Genomic DNA, 20,614 nt, shown 5'->3' with positions numbered 1-20,614 from the left:
GCCGCGGATGCGCGGAGCTCCCCTCGCACCCGGGGCCGGCAGAAGGGGTAAAGCTCCCATCCCGGGTAGCGGCACGCAAAGAAACCGTGCGGCAAAAACTTTCTGTCCCCTCTTCCCTCCCGAGCTGGACTCCGGAGGGTTACGAGGGAGAAGGAGGGAAGAAAGGAAGGGAGGGAGGGAAGAGAGGGGGTTAGACCGCTCTGCAACATTATTGGCTGCGTGGCCGGGCTGGTGCTCGCCGGGAGAGCATGCCCATTGGGGGGGGTATAAAAGGTATAAAAGCCGGAGCGCCCTGCTTGTCTCCTCGCTCGTGGGGCAGCAGCCGGTAGCAGCGGGCAGCGAGGCAGCCGGCCCCTTCGCCCCGACCAAAGGGACGCACTCAGTAAACACAAAAGTGAGAGCCACCTAAGGGGCAGCCAAAGCAGGAGAGAAAGAGAAGGGAAGAAAAAAAAAAAAAAAAAGGGCGAAAAACAACCCAGGAAAAAAAAAAGGAAAAAGAAAAAGGAGAGGAAAAGAACGAGCGAGCGAGCGCTTTCTCTAGAATAACAGAATACCTGATCGTAACAAAATAACATCCTTCAGACAAAATCCGGCAGGGACTTGACATACCAAAAAGGCAAGGCGAGGAGAACGTGCCAGGGCGCGGGGAAGGCAAGCCAAAGCCGCGATCGCTGTCAGGGCAGGAGAGCAGCATGTCAAGCGCCGGGGCACACACGGATGAGCGCTGCCGGCAGCCCGCCTTCCTCCCCGGCCCGCCGCCGCCGCCAGAAGTTGAGAGCAGCAGCGGCAGTGCCAAGGTAAGCGCCGCTCCGCGCTGCCCTCCGCGGGCAGGGCACGGTGGGATTGCCCGCGCCGCGCCGGGCAGAGCCGCGCCGAGCTGTGCCGTGCCGTGCCGTGCCGCCCGGGCACCGCTGAGCCATCCCGACCGCGCCGGGCAGAGCCGCGCCGTCCCCACGCGTGTCACTAGAGGGACCCCGAGCGCCGGGCCAGGCGCGGGCGGCCCCGCTGCGGTGGGTGCGCGGGGTATCCCGGGCTCCCGCCCGCCCGCCCGCGGTGCTGCCGGCGCGGAGCTGCCGGCGCGGTCCCGCGTGGGGCGGAGGGAGCGGCGGGGGCCGCGCGGGGGCCGGGCCGGGGCTATGCGAGGTCACGCAGCAGCAGCAGCGAGCGCAGCGCGGCCCCCGCTGCCCGCCGAGCTCCCTCCGCGCCGGGCGGCTGCGGCTGACGCGCGGGGAGGGCAGCGCCGGGGCTCCGGCCCCGGAGAGCGGCGAGATGATTAAACTCTCTTCTGCAAAACACTGCGGTGTGTTTGGTCTCGGGAGGGATAAAAATACAGCGAGGAAAAACAAGAAAGCGAAGCCAAAATGGAGTGAGAGTTAATGGTTGGCGTGCAGCCTTCGACTTTCTGTGATTTTTAAATTTTTTTTTCTTCTTCTTCCTTCCCAGTTGCTTTTCCCTACAGTAATTGTTTTAAGAGCGCAACTTGGAAAGGTTTTAGCACTCTGTTGAGCAGTAGGGAATTGGGGCACATGAGGGAACTCGGATTTAGCGTAACTGTACCGGCAGATGTGGCTGCCTCCCCTCCAGCCAAGGGTACTTCAGCAGGGTTGCTGATACGCCAGGTCTCGCTAGGGTGGTGTGGAGCAATCAAATGTGAAAACAAGGTTTGTGTGGGTGGTTTTAAACAAGACACCTCGGGAGAGCCTGTGCTTTCAACCCAGGCTCCCTATACAAAATTTGTAGTTTCCTTTCAAATGCTGGGATGTGCCTGGGAGACTGAGGCATGTTTTTCTTTGGGTTTGTTTATTGTCAGATTATGTGTGTATGTGGGAGGCGGTTTTTTTTCCCCCTTTTACTTTGCAGGGTTCAACGTGTTGGGATTTTTATTCCTCCTCTTGCCTTGATTTAGAGTGGAGTTGAGGAGCCTGGGTCGAGGGGTTTTGTTAAGGATGACTTTGTGCTAAGGACATCTGGAGGTATAAAACTGACTGACACTTCTGATTTGACTTCCACTGTGCTGTTTTGGACCCAACTTGACAATTTTGGTGGGGGTGAATGGGTCAGAGCTGTAAATCTTGCTCCGTGTTGTTGACACCCACACAAGTTCACTCAGCCTTTCAAAGGGGCTATCCCAGCTCCTGTGAAAATTCATTAAGGGATAAAAGATTTGACACCGCAGGTCCCCTCCCACCGCTGCATGAAATTTGAGAGCCAAAATGTGTCTGCGTGTGTGTCCCAGCGCTCTTTCTGACAGGTGATCTTTTTTTCAGCCTGGCTGGAGAGCTGCTGCTCTGACCAGTCAACCCAGAGTTGTCAGTGTGTGTCTTCCCCTCGATTCCTATAGGCTTCAGCACGAGCCCAGCTCGTCTCACGGAGCACCAGAGAAAAGCATTTCTGCACTTTTCTTTTTTTAAATAAAGCAAACACAGCAGGTGAGGTCTTATTTTTAGAGGGACCGAGGAGTTGGTGTGTTTCCAGCAGTGCATACGAGCACTGTAAGTGGCCCACCCTCTCCCAGCTCGTGTCCTGGGGCTGACCTCTCCGATCCTTCTTTGGATTGTCTTTGCTTTTAAAAGCTGATGAGTGTCTTAGCAGGGAAAGCGATATCGGCCTCCCTCGGCATGCTTGGGAGAGGGGTCACGAGAGGTGGGGGGCACCAGGGGAGGAAGTCTGCCGTGGCCCTGCAGCCTGGCTCTGAAGGGGTTAAAGCTGCTCTGCCAAGACATAAAGCAAGTTCAACGTGTTGTGGGAATATCATTTGCCAGTAGACTCCAGTCACCACAGTTCCTGATTTAACAGCTTAACTTGCTGTTAACTTTCCCTGATATACTCCAGGTTTTGGAAGGGAATGTAGAAAGGAGAGAGGAACAATAAAGAAAGTAGTTAAGTGAGGCTACTAAAACAGACTTAAATCCCTTCACTGGGTCCTGCCAGCTGTCTTTAGAAGAGTTAAGCAAGATTGCATTTCCTTTTTTTTTTTTTTTTTTAATACAATAAATCAAATATTTCTGGGCTGCATACCAAAATTTATGCAATACTCTCTTACTCCCCAGTGGGGTGAGTAAATGGTACTGAATACCCCATTCACCTTTTTCAGCTTGATTTTTCCACAGGCACAGTAGTTCTCCTGCAGCACTTATAGGCATGGGGTGCAGGCAGCACTTCCCTGCCCCACAGGCAGAGGAGGCAGGTGCCTCTCCAGGCTCACGGGATGGAAGGCAGAAAGGTGACCCTCCTCTGGTGTGGGGTGGGGTGGGCTGCTGATGGGGACGAGCAGTGAAGACAAAAAAGTGAGGGCTAAAAATAGCAGCAGTATTGCCAGCCTCAGCCATATGAATGTCATGCAAGCCAGGTGCCAAGAATCAGAAGTATTTTATTTTATTCAAGCCTGAGCTAAACAGCAAAACCCCTGGTCCTCCTTGAGTGGTTTTAATTCGCCTGACAACTCAGTGGTCAAAAGTTTTGTGTTTTGAAGCTTGCTTCTTCCAAGCTGTGTGTCGTTGGAAGTCTCCTTTCTGTTTCCGATGAAGACAGAGGCTCTTCTGTGGCACAGCATGAGGTGATTCCTCTGCCTTCAGGTATTGCTGGGCACCTCATCCCTGTGCCTCTGCCCAAGATGCAGCTCCTGGGTGGTTTCAGCCGCCAAGGCACCTGCCTCTCACACTGGCTTCTACTATGCCTTTGCTCCTTGGCACCTCAGGGCATCATGGCCCAGCGCCCTGTGCCAGGTTGGGCTGCCCCGTGGGCAGGGGTGGCATTCCCTTGGCCCTTGAGAGGTTGGCACATGCCCACATCCTGCTCCTTTGGGAATGCCACGCTCAGAACCGGTTCAGCTCAGCTCCCCACTCTCCTGGGGCTGGCCATGGAGAGGAGTAATGCAGAGAGGCAGATGTTCAGCATCTCTCACAGGCAATCATCAGAGTAGCAAAACATCAGTCTGCTCTTTTTATTTTTTTACTTTTTTTTTTTTTTGAAGGGATGGAGTGTGAGGGATGCTGGGATGTGTAAACTGGGGTTTTCCCCTCTGACATGTGCCACTGGGTTTGGGCTGACGACTTTTCTTTTGCCGTGCTCCCTTTTAAATGCTGCACTGCTCCACAAAGAAGCAAGATTTTTTGTTTTTTCTATTTGCTGTCCAAATCCAAATTTTACAGACTGGGCCATCTGTCAATTCCCTCCTACGTTGTTCTGTTCATATTAAATTGCAATGAAGGCCAGACTGAAGAAGGAATTAGGTCAGACAGGAGGTTTTGTCTCTGTTTTTGGGGAGATATTTGTTGCCCAAGAGGCATCGTGGTTTGGTTTGCTCAGCACAAGCCTGGATGCAAGGGATGCCTGAGCTGTACTCTGAGACTTGGCAACTGGGCCTTTTAGCACATTGTGGCCTCTTGGCCCCCAACTCCCCAGCAGCTGGACAGAAACTTCGATCCAGCTGATTCAGCAGCAGATCCTGACAAAATCCTTTAGCAGTCTCGGGTGGGAGGGTGACTCCAGTGCAGACCTGCCCTCGGGCTCACTCCCACCACATCACAGCCACTCAGACAGAGCCCTCTCTGCTGGCTGGGGGTGCCAAGAGGTGTTTGGGGGTCCCTGGCCATGGGTGCAGTGCCACAAGGAGCTCCAAGGTAGGAACATCCTGCACATGGCAGCCTGCAGCTGGACTGGTTCCAGTGGCAAACTGGTTTTGTATGTGGTGCTGGGGATGACGGGAAAGGCATGAGAGGGGCATGAAGGATGGGAGAGCAAAGCAGACCCTCTCCAGGGAGGGAGAGGCCAGCAGTGTGTGCTGATACTTTGTCTGAGCCTGTTCTGCACTGATCATGCTGCTTCAGATTACTCAGAAGAGATTCAGGTGTGATTCCCAGGATGGTCCAGGTCACCTGTGCAACCAAGAGATTCCTCTTGCATCACCCTCTTGCACACTGTGGGCTCCAAGCCCTCCTCAGGAGGAATTTGGTGCTCAGGTTGTTGGGCATCTGGCACGTCTCGTGCTGCCATTCCCACTTCATCCTAAAGCCTGTGAGCCTGCCTGGGCACATGATGAGCAATAGCAGTCAGCATGGCTGGTTGAACCTGCTTTGGCAGGAATGGGACAGTGGTGTCTGTAGCCTCTCTTCTAGCAGAGACAGGGCCTTGTCCTTGAGGGAAGTGACCCACTTCCCTTCTGCTGCCTTATTCCTGTTCCATTTCATGTAAGAGAGGCTTTCTAATAAAACATGAAGGTTCTTCCAACCATTGGTGTGAATTTGCTCCTGTTCAACAGCTGAAGAGACCATGCCTGTCCTAATACTTGGGACCAGAAACCAAAAGCTGTGCTGTCTCATGTTTCCAGTGGAGAATGAAGCCTTGGAGGTATTCACAGGGCTTAGACTCATCATGCTGAACAGCCATTCAGTTCCTGCCACCGGTGCAGCTGGCACGGTGCTTGCACCAGCCAGATCTGGGCTGCAGTTACCCAGCTGTGCCATGACACTCTCTTTTGGGGTGAGCAGCACCTGCTCTGGCAGCCATGGAGCGGTGGGTGCAAGCTTTCCTGCATGGGTCTGCTCACCCCTGCTTTGAGGGAGGGAAGGATCAATTAAAAGGCTACTGGGAGATGTTGAGCCAGTGATGGCACCCTGGGAGCCTCTGTAGCCTTTGTGTGAAGTCTGGGGGCTTTTTATTTGCAGAGTCAGTGGGGCCAAAGGCAGAGGGAAGGGCTTGCGGGGTTGAGTTGGGTTGCAGCTCCACTAAGGTGGAGGGAAACTGCAGCACTGGGTAGTAAATAAAGATGCATTTTGCTTTGCTGCCTGGTTTCTCATTACACAGCTACTGGAAGGAGCAGGGAGACGCCAAGGTGACAGCAGAGGGAAGGGCTGGTGGCTGGTGCCTGGGCAAAGGTGGATGCACTTCTGCATTACACCTCCATGTTAGCTGTGCTCTGGATGACAGCACTGGGGCTCTCCCTGTTCCTGCTGCTTCAGGGGCATTTCCTGGCTGGAATTATGGGGTGTGTGGGCACCTGGAAAGAGCTTGGAGAGGAGGCAGGGAAGGCTGCCAGGGGCTTGCAGTGCAGCTTGTGCAGGAACGGGTATTTTCTGAGGAGCACAAGTGTTTTTCCACAGAAGGTATCAGGTCTCCCTAGCATCAAATATCACCTGCTGACAAAATCTTGCTCTCCCCTTGCTTCAGAACATCTCACCCTTTTCTTTAGACTGAATGTGGAGGAAAAATGGTGCTTGTCACCTGTGCCATCAATCAACCCCTTCGTGTCAGGTCTGGTTCTGGCCTAGGGAGCCAGCATACAGCTTGCTCATTAGCCACAGTGCCCACAGCCAGCACGAGCCCAGCTGGGGACATGGGATCATGTGGGTGTCCTGAAATCCCATATGAGTACCTTTGATGGCAACACTGGCTGGTGGCAAATCTGTCACCCCAGCAATGAGTGCTGGCAATACCTGAGGCCTGGGGACACCAGCAATTGGGATCTGCACATAAAAAAAAGTGCTGAAAAAGGGACAGGAACAGTGTGGTTGGTCTGTTGTCAGCTGGAGATCTGGCTCCTGATGCTGCAGCACCAGGGGCATGACTTCAGCAGTGAAAGTGATGCTGTGTTCATGTTGGAGAGGCCCAATAAACAGCTGTGGGCAACTTGATAAAAAAAAAAACCAACAAGGTGAAAAGGTGCTGGTGGTAAAACACTACAGCTTAGCAGCCTGCTGTCAGAGCCTGGTGCCATCCCTCTGCTTCTGCTGTAGTACAGAACAAAGTCCCTGCAGTGTGCTAAAGGGTCCATTGCAATTGGAAAAGCTGGTCCTGGTCCCATCACTCACTGATTTGAGACCACTTTGTTCCCAGGGCTGCTGCCTCTCTCATCCAGAGCTTTGGAGGGCTTCTGCCAGTCTTGCTGATCTCTGCCAGCACAGGCTGAGCAATCCTATGGCCATCAAAACTCAAGCAGGAGGAACGTCCCCCACAGCCCACCCAGACCTTGAAATCTCTGTTTTGGCTTTTCCTGCTGCTGATTCGTGTCCTCCTGCTGCTCAGCAGAGCTCAAGACTTGTAAGCATGATGCATTTCTAGCAGTTACAATTTGAGCTACGTGCTACTAAAAATTCTACTAAAAATTTGGGAGCAAGGGTGTCTTTATTGCTGGCAGGACCGTAGCGGGGCCTCGGGGGACCTGGGCTAATTTCCTGGCTGCGTTGCAGACTTCCCCTGTGACCTTGGGCGAGTCATTTAATCTATCCTGGGCTTCGGCTCCATCTCCGAGCATCCCGGGGGGGTGAGGTAATATTCATTAACTGATATTATTCTCGAGCTGCTCAGATGCTATGGTGATGAAAGCTGGATGTGAGACCTAGTGCCTTGGCTGAATATTAGCAAGGAGTGAGGATGCTCTGCTTGAGATTAGGGTTGCCGCCCACTGTCTGCTATTTTGACGTGCATCTCTTCATTTTGAGCTTACCTGTCTGGTCAAAACCCAGCGTTGTTTGGCTGTATGGGTACTGTGAGGCTCACTACTGAGGGACTATAATGCCTTGAGCCATTCATGGGTTTTGCCCCATCCAGTGGGGCGATAGCACCCTTGCTTTACACCTGCAGAGACTGACACGGATATAAAGCTGTTTGCTGGAGCCGAGTCTTTGGGCTAGTTAGCAAATATCCAGGGAGTTTCCTTTTTAATGCTCTGCACTGTCTGACACTGCCTTTACCCTCCCTAGTGATGCCTCAGGTGAGTTTCCCGTGGGACCACACTGTTACTGAGGGATGTCTTCTCAGTCCCAACTCTTGTCAGCAAACACAGCTTGTGCAATCAGCCTCTTGATTGCTTGAGCCTCATCTCTCTCACATGCCTGGGACAAAAGCTCTTCTTTCCAGCTTTCCTCAAAAGCAGCTCTAGGACAGGTTGAGGCTTCACATGATTTCACTTTGCATGGATGTGTTTTCAGACGGGGCATGAAAACCTGTCATCAGAAGAGGAAAAAACAACACCTACTAATAATAATTTGAATAAATTCCCTTTTAAAAGGGGGGAAAATTAAAAAAAAATCACGCCGTTGAAAGAGCAGGGGAACTAAAAGCCTTTTAGATGTAGGCTGAAGTGGGATTTTCCAATGGAAAACCCGCCTCAATGCAAACCTTGTCTGCCCGGCGCTGCTGCCCGGCGGCCGAGTGCAGGGAGCTGGCCTCCCCCCAGCCAGGGCTGTCGCAGAGCTGCCGCTCCTTCCCTGCAGCTGCAGCAGCAGCAGCAGCATCCTGGCACGGCTGGGCATCCCGGCACGGCTGGGCATCCCGGCATGGCTGGGCATCCCCTCGGCGTGCTGCGGGCAGGGGAGGTGGCAGGGGGGGTCTGTCCCGCGGTGCTAACGCTGTGCCTCTGTCCCCAGGTGCCGAGGATGTGCGCGGCCAGGCGGATGCTGCTGCTGCTCCTGGCCTTCCTGGCCTACGCGCTGGACTCGGCAGCCGCCTACGGCACGGCGGAGACCCTGTGCGGAGGGGAGCTGGTGGACACGCTGCAGTTCGTCTGCGGGGACAGGGGCTTCTACTTCAGTAAGTGCTGGGCACTACAGCAGGCTGTCCCCAGCCCGCACCTTGGCTCAGCAGAGCCGGGCCGGGAGGGAAAGGAGGGGTTTCCAGCCTGATGCTTTTCGGGATTTCCTTGTATATGGCAGCAGGCCAGGAGAGGAGCAAGAAAATGGACATGGTCGGGGTGACAGGCATCCACTTGGCACTGGTTTTGGGGACTGTCTGGTACCATGGGGAAGCTGGGTCCTGCATATGATGCTCAGGATAGTCAGTTGTCTCTGGGGAACCATATGTGGCTGGTTCACCAGTGATAAGGGCAATCATCACAATAACAAGGATGTCTGCAGCCAGTGCTCTGCTGAGCTTGGGCCCAGGGTTATTTTGAAACTTTGCTGCCTAAGTGTGGCATCCCGACAGCAGGCAGGAAGCTGAGCACTCTTCCCTCCCAGGCAGGCTTTGCTTGGGTACAGCAGCACCTTCTTGGCTGGTCCCAAAACTTTGTGACAAAGCTTTGTGACCTCCCAGCTACCACTGGTGATGTTGCTGCTGAAGAGTGATGTCTTACCCCTCTGCAGGGCAGCTAATGCAAAAAAATGCAGCAGTGCTGCTGTGTGCAGCATGCAGATGGCTTCAGACCAGCTGATTGCAGTGGCATTCCAGCAGGATGCTTTGGGTACCATTGGAAGCACAATGCATTAGCTGGTAAACAGGGAGGATGAGGAGTAAACCAGTGACAATGGATTCTCAGTAATCTATGGGCAAAGATGCCTTGAGTGTAATAACCTTGTTTTGGTGTTTTGGTGCCCTGCTCTGCTTGGGAGTGGGAAGACTGTGTGTTGCTCCCCACTGACGACTGAGCCACAGGGTGACTGACTACAGGAAAGATGCAAAGTCAAATGGAGGGGAAGAGAATGGAGATACCAGCTGCACATGGTGCTTTTGGCAGTCTTGTCTCTGCCTTGGGAAAAGGAATTAAAAAGTCACTTTCAAGTAAACAGAGTGTTTTTTTGGAAGAGTAGATTTGAGCACCAGCCTCCCTCTTGTTCCAGTCTGATTGTGCAGGGAACAATGGGGTGCTGCAAAGTTAGGGAACAACTTTGGACATCCTTTCCCAACCTGTATGTCCCTACCTAACCTGGATGCTTTACTAGACTTGTCTCCTGCTGCCTGCTTATGTTGCATAGAGAGAGGCACAGGGATACCACACCCAGCCACAGCAGTGTTCAGGTTGGGAAGGGCTTCAGCTTCAGTTTTGGGCAGGTGGTCGGGCTGCAGGTGGCTTTGCAGCCCTCTGGGAACAATCCCCCTGCCCCATCCTGGCTGTGCAGTGGGATCTTCTCATGGCTCCCTGGGTGCTGTGGGCAGGCAGTGCTTTTGGGGTGCTCTGGGTGCACTTTCTCACTGTGATGGAGCCAAGCAGTGAGGGTTTGCATGGCAGCTGCCCTTCCTCTCTTCATCTCCCCTTCCCTTAGTGGCATGGCAAGGAGGCAAGTGCCTCTCCTGCTCTCACAGCTCTTCCTCTCCCTCTATATGTAGAGGAGCATCTGTCTCCCTCCCTGCTTTCTCTTCCCTCCTCCCTCTCTCAGGGGATGAAAGGGAATGGGGCTTTTGTTTTAAGGTCAAACTGACCTCCTTTCACCTCAAATAACCCAGCTGCCCAGGCCAAAATAAAAACACTTTTGAAGGCAGACAAGTCTCTTGGTGCCAAGTGGCCAGTCGGGTGCTTGCAAGGGGGTTCTTACTTTATTTCTTTTTGTCCTCTCCCATCTTTACCTTTTTGGATGTTTCTGGTGAGCCCAGGTACCAGGGGTGAAACGTAGTCCAATATTTTAACCCTTTCAAGATCTAACCAGCCTTTGCCATGCAAGGCTGAAGACATTTGGGCAGTGCCTCTACTTGACGAAGGCTTTGGACATCCCTATTTCACTTAATTTTTCCCTCTCTAAGTGATTATTTCTGACCATGTTCATCTTTACTCCTAAACCCACATGGCTATGCTGTTGTCACCCTGTATATGCAATAGGGCACAGTTGTGTTGCACCATCATGGGTTTACATCTTAAAACTGGGCCTGGGTTTGTATTGGGCACCTCACAGCTTGGGATGTGTGACCTGATGAGCAGCCTGTGCTAAAGCAACTGTTCACACAAGAAATAAATGACTTGGGGAGCCTTGTCCTGTGCATACCTGAGGGCTTGCTTGCTGGACAGGCTGGTAGTATTGAAAAAACAAAAAATGGTATGAAAATCCATTATTGCTTTTTTTGCTGAAACAATTATTTAAGAACTTGTGATGCTCTGCATTCTTGCAAGAGAGCACTTTGCTAGGGAAGCTGGCTGTGAGATGCAGTGATTTTGCATCAGTGCAAGGGGGATGCAGGCACAGATGGTGTCCTGGGAGGCACCACGGCCGGCAGGTGCTTGGGGCTGAGAATGCTGAAGCTGCCTCCAAGAGCTGGGGCTGCAGAAGAGCTGCACTAACAGGGGCAGGGCCAGCAGTACTGAGGTTACCTAGCCTTGGGACATGGTGGAAATGGTGATGCCAGCTCTGTATTTACCCCCAGGCATGCATGGGCAAGCTAGAGCTGAATATGAGCACGCTTTGCTCTGCACTGGTGATGCTTCCTCTCCGTGACTTTTAAGTCTTTTGGCTTGGCCGCAGCTGCTGTCAAGGTGGTGGCTTCCTGCCATGGCACTGTGGCAGGGTTGGTACCCCTGCTCCCCAGCAGCCCCCCAGGGACAGCGGCACAGCCCACGCAGCGATGCCGAGTCCAGCCCGGAGTGAAAAGCAGGGCTGGTCGAGAGGAAGCCTCAGCCCTGAGGTTGCTGTCATGCTGCTCTGGCAGGGAGGGAGAAGGGGCTGCAGGGGGAGAGGCGGCCGACTTCTCTGTAAACAACAGCTCCTGTTTCCTCCTTTCCAACAGCTGATAAGAATTTAGCTCTTTGCAGCCGCTTGTGCTGACGGGGCACATTCTTGCGCACCCGCCGCTCCTCCGAATAATACTAGGAAAAAGCAGGGGGGAAAGTGCGGTGCCGGGGTGGGGGAGGGCCAGGCCGGGGGCACTGGGACGGGGCCTGGTGCTGCACAAAGGCCCCCTTGTTGCTCCCAACATTCCTGCGACAGGGGCACGGGGACTGTTTACACCCAAAGTCCCCTTCCACTCGGCTGACCGCCTGATTGACCGGAGGAGAGGGGACCCAGCCAGGGTGGCACCAGCACCGTGCACCCCTCCCCGCAGCATCTGCTTGGTGAGGGTGGGGAGCCTGGAGCAGTGGGGTGCTCCTCCTGTCCCCCATGGCAGTGGGCACTGTGCCTCCTCTGGCACAGAGGCATCGCTGAGCTGCAGGTACATGGCCTCTGGGTTTTCCCAGGAACAGGTTTGGCTTTGTGCCACTTCTGGGATGCCCTGTCAGGAGAGCCTGTACCTAGGCAGGAATAACCCCAGGCAGCTGAAGGGCTTCACACTGCCAGGCTTTGCTTCACAGCACTTTGCATCTCAGGGCTTGTCCCCTCAGCAGTGCTGTAGAAGGTTTTGGTGAAGCACAGTTTTGGGAGAAAGGGAGCCTGGCCATTCAGTGAAGGCTGAGAGGAATCGCGTTTCCTCAGGAGGAGGAGGAGGAGGTCGTTGCTGTGATGGGAAGTGGCTCGCGTGCCCCAGTGATGCCGCAGCCTGCAGCCCACGCAGTTCTCCCCTGCGGGCAAGGGATGGAGTGGCAAAACCCTCCCTGGGTTTGGCAGTGGCGGTACAGAGAGATGCCACCCATGGGCAAAAGCCAGGAAATTCAGTCTTTAGTCCCTGTGTAAATTGTGTTACAGAACAAACGCTCTTCCCAATCCAGGTCAGCAGCAATATTGCTGGTAGCCAGCAATGTCCTCTTGTCTCCAGGTACTTTCTGAGACTAAATCCCTGTTTGTTATGTTTGCTTATTTTTTTTCCTAAAGTAACTCTGCCCCGGAGGATTGTAGTGGCATTTGGCAAGGTCTGTACGGACAATTATGTAATGGAAACGTGCCCCATCGGAGAGTCACAGTGGAGCTGGCAGTGGTGCCGGCAAGAGGAATGGCTTGAGCAGCTTTGTGCAGGAGAGAAAGGGCAGCACACTGGGGCTGGGGGCCACAAGTGTACCTGACAGGCAGGCAGGGGCAGCAGTCAGGGAGGAAGAAGCCGTGTCACTGTGGTGGTCCCCGCTGGGAGCTCACTCTGGTGGTGGCACAGCTGGCATTTGCAAACACATGCTGACGTGATCTGCCCGTGCGTACCGACGCCAGAAATTGTCCTTGAAGGCACAGCGGTGAATGTAATCCCATTTTCCGCATTGTTTTTCTCCTCCCCTCTTCTTTCCAAACAAACACATAACTGCAAGTGGGAAACTTCTGTTTTTGAGAGGAGATATGTAACCTTTGAAAACCTCAACTTCTCCTCAAAGCATGTGTGTCATCACTTGTGCAGCCTTCTGTTCAGCGGGAGTGTGAATGTAGCCCTTAGGGAATGTGCTAGCGAGAGGGGGTGACTTTAATTTTTTCTCTTTCCCTTCTGAACTCTCCTTCTGCCCATATCAGGATGCTTTTGTGGAGCAGCTTAATGCTTCAGCAGCCTGCCATGGATTGAGTTGGACACTGGGATTGATAGGACCTAAGCAGGGGCCATGTGCAGTGCGAGGTGTTGCTGGAGTGCACCTCTCCCACAGATCTCACTGGGCATTGCATGCACAGAGAATACTTGCAGCTGGCCCTAAGCTGGCTCCTGTCCCTGTCTCCTTTGGCCATCACCACCCAGGCTGCCTACTCTGGCATCACTCGAGCTGTGGGCACCCAACACATCTGCCCTACCTTTCAGGGGAGGGCCCAATCCAGTGTTTATTGACCACAAGAGAGAAAATTAAACTCCTAACAGTGTTCCCTTCAATGAACCTTTGCCAAGGGTGAACCAACCTTGTCATCTCCCTGTGGGGCTGGTTAAAGGTCATGCCTGAAGTTCTAGAGAAAAAGAAAAGGAAGGTGGTGGCACAAGGAGGACAAATGTGGACAAGAAAGCATTTGAAGTGACTCCCAGAGGCAGGTCTCATGGTCTGGATCATCAACCAGCACACTGATGCTGTGTTTGTTTCTGCAACCACTGAGCATGCTGGAAATACACCAGCATGGACCACAGGGCTCCTGGCCTATGGGAACATGACTGATTTTAACAGAGAGCAAGTGCCCTGCTGCCAGGCTATTACAGGGGCAGCAGAGAGGTATTTTCGTGGTGTTTTGCATGGCAGCATTGTGCACAGAGGGCTCCGTTGTGCATGGAGGACTGTGTTGAATATGCATGTCTGCATTGCACATGTGGGGCTGCATTGAATGCACAGAAGTGCATCCCACATGCACAGCTGCATTGCACATCTGGCACTGCTTCTCACATGTGGGGCTGCACTGTATGCACAGAGAACTGTGCTTTACAGCCTTTGTCCCAAGGCACTTTGGGTGGGCATCCAGGGTGGGATACCCTCCAGGGAAAGTGGTCAGCTCCCTGTAAGCTGGGCTTAGGTCTTAACCAAGGCCTGAGACTTGAGTGCCTGCTCCATCAGGAGTGCAGGGGTGTGGATCATGGGTCATGCACAGGGCCAGTGTGGGCAGTGGTGTGTGCTGCTGCAGGCCAGCTGGGAGGTGAGGGCTCGGCATGCCATAGTGGGCAGTGCTAGGCATTGTGCTATACACCACTCACTCTCCGTTTTCCCTGTGCCAGAAATCTCCTGGCTGGGATGTGGTACCAGATCCTGTTTGCAAACCCCACTGTTGCTGGCCTCTGTTTCCCTCCCTCAGAGCACCTTGGAGGAGGTGCTTGTGGCAGTGTGCAGCAGCCTGGCTGCAAACCCCACAACAGCACAAGAGCATAGCATGCTACGTGCAAAAGCATGGAGAAAATCCTTTTGTTTTGGGCCAGTTTACATTCTGGAAGGCAGAATTCCCAAGCAAATTTGCTTTGCATCAGAAATTCAACTTTACCCGTCTCTTTTATTTTGAGAGGCGGAGGAAACACGGTAAAACTGATGTAAGCTTTTCCTCTGGAGCAGTGATATGAAATGTACTTGGTCATTGCTGCACCAGACATGGGCCTTTGCATCCTTCTGCAGGCAGAAATGGGAGAGGAACCCTTATTAAAAGATTAAGTTTAATAGCTATTCTTGGCGGGTGTGGGAGCTTGTATTCTTTCTGCAGCTGTCTCAGAGCTGTCCCATCTGGTAAAATTTAGCTGCCTTGCTTCACTTCACCTGCCTGAGTGTTGATCTGGCGGAGGGAGGTTGGCAGCCGCAACACTGTGCTGCTTCTTTCTAATAAAATTCGCTTGCCAGGATCAACATCGGAGGACGGTCGCAGTAATCGGCACAGCGCTGGCGGTCAGGCTGGGCTTGAGCTTCCTCCCCTCAGCTGGGCCCAAGAAGGCCACCCGTGCCAGAGATAGAGGAGAGAGATAAACCCCCATCATTTAAAGTGCCGCTGGAGGCACGTGTTGGCATCAGTAGCCTTTGTCTGGGAAATGTTAACGCGACACTTGGCTGGTTTGCGGGTGTGCGTCAGCTGGTCTGGGAGAAGCGCTGCTGTGTCTGAAGGATGGGGAGTCTCTGGCGGCTGGTGGTGGAGGGATGCCTACAAGGAATTGAACAGGAGGTCCAGCCCAGGTTGGTGGCTAATGCCAGGGTCTCTGCTGTTGCAGGTAGGCCGGTGGGACGAAATAACCGGCGGATCAACAGGGGCATCGTGGAGGAGTGCTGCTTTCGGAGCTGCGACCTGGCTCTTCTGGAAACGTACTGCGCCAAATCCGTCAAGTCGGAGCGTGACCTCTCTGCCACCTCCCTGGCGGGCCTGCCGGCGCTCAGCAAGGTGAGGAGGCTGCACAGGGATGGTGGCCCTCCTCTGAAATAAACAGAGAGAGAAACGACAGGAAGGCCGTGGGTGGAGACAACAAACCCCAGCTGCAGGGTCTTGTGTTTCTGCAGAGCTTTTGAGAGACAGCCACCATTGGCAAGTCGTGCCAAAGGGCCTGCCAAAAGTCAGCTCTTAGTAAGGTGGGGAACCAGAGGTGGGCTGGGTCACAGAGTCATAGCATGGTTTGGATTGGAAGTGACCTTTAAAGGTCACCTAGTGCAACTGCCCTGCAATAAGCATCTACTGGATCAGGTTGCTCCGAGCCCCGTCCAACCTTTCTGTGACTGTTTCCATGGATGAGGCAATATTTCCATGGGAGGGATGGAGGTCCAAGAAGGGAATCCCCATCTGGAGAGCGGGCAGGCTCGAGTGGAGGCTAATATTGCTGTCCCTGTCCTTGCAGGAGAGCTTCCAGAAGCCCTCGCACGGCAAGTACTCCAAGTACGACGTGTGGCAGAAGAAGAGCTCGCAGCGGCGGCAGCGGGACGCGCCCAACATCCTGCGGGCTCGCCGGTACCGGTGGCAGGCGGAGGGGCTGCAGGCGGCCGAGGAAGCCAAGGCGCTGCACCGTCCCCTCATCTCCCTGCCCAGCCAGAGGCCCCCGGCGGCGCGAGCCTCCCCGGAAACGGCTGGCCCCCAGAAATGAACCCTGACCGGCCGTCTCGATTTTTGATCTCCTGGGGGAGGGCGGGAGGACTGGCGATTCCCGACCCCCGAGCCCCTCCGTCCCCAGGGCCGCTGAGCCGAGGAGCGGGGCGGCGGGGCACCCTCACGCCGCTCCGGCCCCAACCAAACAACTGACACAGCAAGGAGGGGATGGCGGCGGCGGCGAGCAGCACCGCTCCCACGGCATCTCCCTTTTGGGGTGGGGGGGAGGGTTCTTTCGTTTCCCACACCTGTTTCGTTTCCCCACGCCCCCGGTATTTCCAAACCTGTACTTGCGAAGGGACAGTTTGGCACTTGAACTTTTTTGCTGCTGGGTGCTGCGTGACATCCCCGGTGCCAACGCCAGAAGACAAAAGAAAGAGCAAGAGGAAAAAAAGGATATGAAGTTAAATCCTTTTTTTAAATCTTTTTTTTCTCAAGAAGCGTCCATTCCGTGTCTTTCTTGACAATAAAGTGAAAAAAACAGTAGAACGGGGAGAAACATTGAGGGATAAAGATTTTTTGCCTCATTCCCACCCCACTTTTTTTCTTCTTTTTTTTGTTTTTTTTTTTTTTCTTTTGGTTTTTCTTATTTTTATAACTTTCTTTTGCACCTTTAAAAGAAAAACGTACCTGAGAAGAAGTTCCGAGGAGCCCCCATCTGCGTTTTTGTGTGTGTGCTTCATTACAAGATTCCAAATCGACTTGCACCTTTTTTGAAATCACCGATGTCAGGAGAAAGAGAGGAAGAGGAGAGAGAAAGCAAGAAAGAGAGAAGGAAAAGGAAAGGGGAAAGAAGAAAAAAAGAAAAAAAGTGAGCTGATGCTCACTTTAAATGGAGGAGGCGTCTGCATTGCACATTTGCCACGGATTTAGTTGATTTATATATATAATATATTATATAACTTTTTTGGCAAAAAAGCACTATTTTTATGGGACATTTTGTGTAGTATCTGAAGAGGGATTGTAATGTTTAAAATGTGTTATGGTGCTAAAGTAAGTTGGAAGGGAAAAAACCCAGAAATAGCAAGGGAGGGTGGGGAGGGAAGGACAAGATAGCGAATACTGAACTTGAAATTTTAGCTTTTCGTTTTAGGAAAAGTGTGATAAATGTGTTTCTTTTCTCTTCTGAAATATAGCTTGGTCATGACCATATGAGCTAGTTGGCTGTTACTCATGTACACAGATGCACGCACACACAGAATACATCGACACGCATCCATTTTTTTTTTTTTTTTGTTTAAAAGAAACAAAAACAACACAACCACCGCAACTTAGACTAAAAGGGAACTGTTCTGGAGACAAACTATTTTGAACGGTGAAGGTGTTGCCAGTTAGAACTCAAGGCCCTGCTTCTGCACGGACCCCCTGGCCACGGAGACCCCCCGGACCCCCTGGAGCTTCCCGAGCCGAGGGGAATCTCGCTCTTCCCTGTCCTTGCTGCGGTGCCGATGGTGCAGCGAGCGGGCGGGCGGGCAGCCCTCACTCCGAGCCGCTGCCGAAGGAGCAGTCCCACGCCCTGCCGTCTCCTTTTCCTTCTCTTGCCCTTGGTGTCCTTCTGGCCGGAGCCTGGCGTCCCTGCCCTCCTCCCCTCGCTGCCCTGCGGGGCTGGCAGGAGGAAGGGCAGCGCCTGTGCCGGGGTGGCTGCAGGGCCGGGGCTGCTGCACGGGATGGGGAAAGGCCAGGCCCTGCCGCGGGACTCGGTCAGCAGATGGGTTGGAGAGGTGGGCAGAGGGCTGTAAAATAGGTTGGGTTTAAAATAATATATATTATCTGTCTAGAAACCGTAAAAGGGGGGGGGAATCAATTACATCTCCCTAATATACTCTCACTTGCTAATAAAATGGGGACACTCTGTTAACCAGTTCTGTACTTGCTTTGTCTTATATATCCATACATTTAAAACATAAAAAAAAAAAAGACTACTTGAATTGTATTCTATTTCGTGGTTTGGAGGGGAGGGCTAGGGGAGTCTTGAGAGGGGGAGGATTTTAATGTATAATCCTTTTGTTTGTTATTACCTTGCAATGTTGAGCCATGAAGCCTTTGTTTAAAAAAATGGCACTGCAATACACGATAAAGAAAATCCTTTATTTATTTTATTAAATATATATGGAAAAGAATGAAAATCAGTCCAAATTAGGGAGGGGGAAAGGGAAGTGGGTGGGGTGGGAAGGCAGAATAAAAACAGAGAAATTGCAAATAATTGACTTTTTTTTTTTCCTTTTCATGTGTCTTTTTTTAAAAAAAACTTAGTTTTTATTTTTTAAAAAGAGAAGTAAAAGCTTTCCTGGATGCTTTGTACCAAAAAAGAAAAAATTAAAAAAAAAAAAAAAAAAAGAAAACCTGTTAAGCAAATAAATATCCATCCAGAATACGAAGCCTGACTTTTTCTTTTACTTTTCATTTATTTTTGCTCCTGGGGTGAGAGTTGGGTGGGAAGAAGGTCATGCCAAGAGCCACTCCCTGTGGAGGAGCAGAATGCACTGCAGCTCCTCTTCTGGAGTACAAAATTGCAAGAGAGTGTGTGGTACCCTTAACATGTTTGTTCCACAACATGGAACCTCAGCCTTGTGGCAGATGCCACCTGAATCCCCCAGTCATCTGCCCAGTGATTCCTGGTGAGGTCTGGGGTTGTTTTCCAGCAGCTGTTGGGCTTTGCTTAGCTTTTACCAGTTTGGGTTGTACCAGTGACCTGAAAGCTGGATGGGAAGTGAAGATGGCAAAAAAGAGCAAAGAAATGTGTCTAGGTTAGGTTTCCTCATAGATGGAGCTTCTCTGGTTCTCAGGGTAGATACAGCTTCTCTTTACAGTTTTAGGAATCCCAAAGGTCTGGTTTTTATATTATACAACCATCATGCACCACAGCAAACAGAAGGTAGAACACTGCAGTTCCAGTGTGGTAGTAGAACAATTGTGGGTAAAACAGTGCCCATGGTTTCTTTTAAAAATTTGCAATAAACAACAAAAAAATTTCACACGGTTTTTCCTTTTGGGATTTTTGTGGTTGGTAAGGGAGGGTTTTGTACAGATGTAGGGCTTCCTCCGGCCAGGTACTTTACTGCAGGTGGAGAAAGGATGTGTCTGCTTTCTGACTATATTCCAAGACCCCAGTGCAGGTTTTGTTCACATTCAAATGTGTCCCTATGAAGAGTGAGGACTGATTTCATTGTGGCTTCTGGTTGTAACTGATGGAATTTTTGCTTTTGGGAACTTTGGTGCTTCTCTGCTCTTTGTTGCGTAAGCCACTGTCATGGGGAGTGTTTAGAGCTGATTAAAAAGCAAGAAAATCATCACCCAAATATCTTGCTGCATTCCCCAGGAAGGAAAGCAACAAAGCTGAAAGCACCATAAGGGTAATGATGATGTTTCCAAGCACGGCTCTTCATAAACCCTCTGCTTTATCCTATCAGGAGTCACCATGGGGCCACACCAGAGCAGCTAATTTCTTCGGATATCAAGAGACCTCAAAATATGCCATCTTGCCTTTTGGCTTGTCAAGGACTGCCTTTACTTGCAAGGAGAGGCAGGAGCTGCCTCTGAGCATTGTCCTGGCGAGAGGGTGAGAGTCTGGATGAAACCAGACCTTTGTTTTGTCTCAGGTGTCCTCTGCTGCCTGCAAAGGTTCTTTGCCAGGTGGCAGGTAAGTCATAGGCTTAGCCTGGGAATCTCAGACAGCAGGCTTGAGAGCAAACCCAAGCCTGCCATGTTTTCTCAGATGGATGGGCTGGTTTTGGTAATGATGCCTCTCTGTGCAGGCATAGCTCTGAGTGCTTAGTGCTGGATTGCAGGAGCATGGCTGCAGCAGTGAGGGGCAGTGGTCCCCGGGGAGGCACTACTGGCATATCTGAGCTGTAATGCACCTCCACGTCCAGCCCAGCTGGTCCAGGGATCTCCACCCACTGCCATGCTGATGTGCCAGAGCGTGAGGAGGCAAAGGATAGTTTCAGCAGAGAAGTCCTAGATGCTGTTTAGAGACCCAGGAATAACTGGGAGAGCTAACCTTGCATCCTAGCCCAGCCCCAGCCCTGGCCCCTGGGCCTCAGCATTATTATGTAGCTCTGCAGGCAGCAAAGGGCAAATGTTTGTTTTTTTTTTTTTTGCATAAAACATCTCTTTGGAGGGCATTTTCCCAAGTGATACCCAGAAGGATACTGGGAAAGAGGAAAGGCCCAACTTGTTCTATGGAAGTGGCCACAGTACTTTCAAGGTATGTAAATCTGTGTCTGGATAGGAAACACAGGAGAAAAAAACACTACTAACCCACAGATACTTTTCCCTTTCTTCTCCATTTTACCTTATTTCTTAGGGTTTTTTTAGGTTTGTTTGTTTGTTTGCTTGTTTGTTTGTTTAAATCCAGAATGCAGATGAGCTGTCACCTAGCTTTCAGTGAGTTGTTCTAGTGCCATCACAATAGACTGAGCCTCCAAACTGGTTCCTCTGTGTCTCAGAGCAGCTTCATCCCTTCAATCCTGCCTGTTCTCAGAAGTCTCTCAGTGATGTACCTGGCTGCACTAAATGAAGGACCTAACTGTACCAGGTGAAGGGAAAAAACA

The 20,614-nt window shown here is 52.0% G+C and overlaps 1 protein-coding gene across 2 annotated transcripts; it reads left to right on the top strand.

The window, feature by feature from the left end:
• Positions 1-309: 309 nt before the first annotated feature.
• IGF2 (insulin like growth factor 2) lies at positions 310-18,114 on the top strand. Of its 2 annotated transcripts, none has more exons than XM_064715532.1 (4): positions 310-797; positions 8,367-8,529; positions 15,206-15,368; positions 15,817-18,114. In XM_064715532.1, exons 1-4 carry the CDS (start codon positions 693-695, stop codon positions 16,064-16,066), a joined length of 681 nt encoding a protein of 226 aa, XP_064571602.1. In that variant the 5' UTR covers positions 310-692; the 3' UTR covers positions 16,067-18,114. The 2 variants fall into 2 exon arrangements, with proteins under 2 accessions (XP_064571602.1, XP_064571603.1); XM_064715533.1 differs by having other exon boundaries at positions 15,202-15,368; positions 15,817-18,110.
• Positions 18,115-20,614: the final 2,500 nt, after the last annotated feature.

The sequence above is a fragment of the Zonotrichia leucophrys genome, chromosome 5, assembly GCF_028769735.1.
Source record: "Zonotrichia leucophrys gambelii isolate GWCS_2022_RI chromosome 5, RI_Zleu_2.0, whole genome shotgun sequence".
Classification (NCBI taxonomy): Eukaryota; Metazoa; Chordata; class Aves; order Passeriformes; family Passerellidae; genus Zonotrichia; species Zonotrichia leucophrys.
The sequence above is the reverse complement of the archived record's forward strand: the minus strand, read 5'-3'. Positions and strand labels throughout refer to the sequence as shown.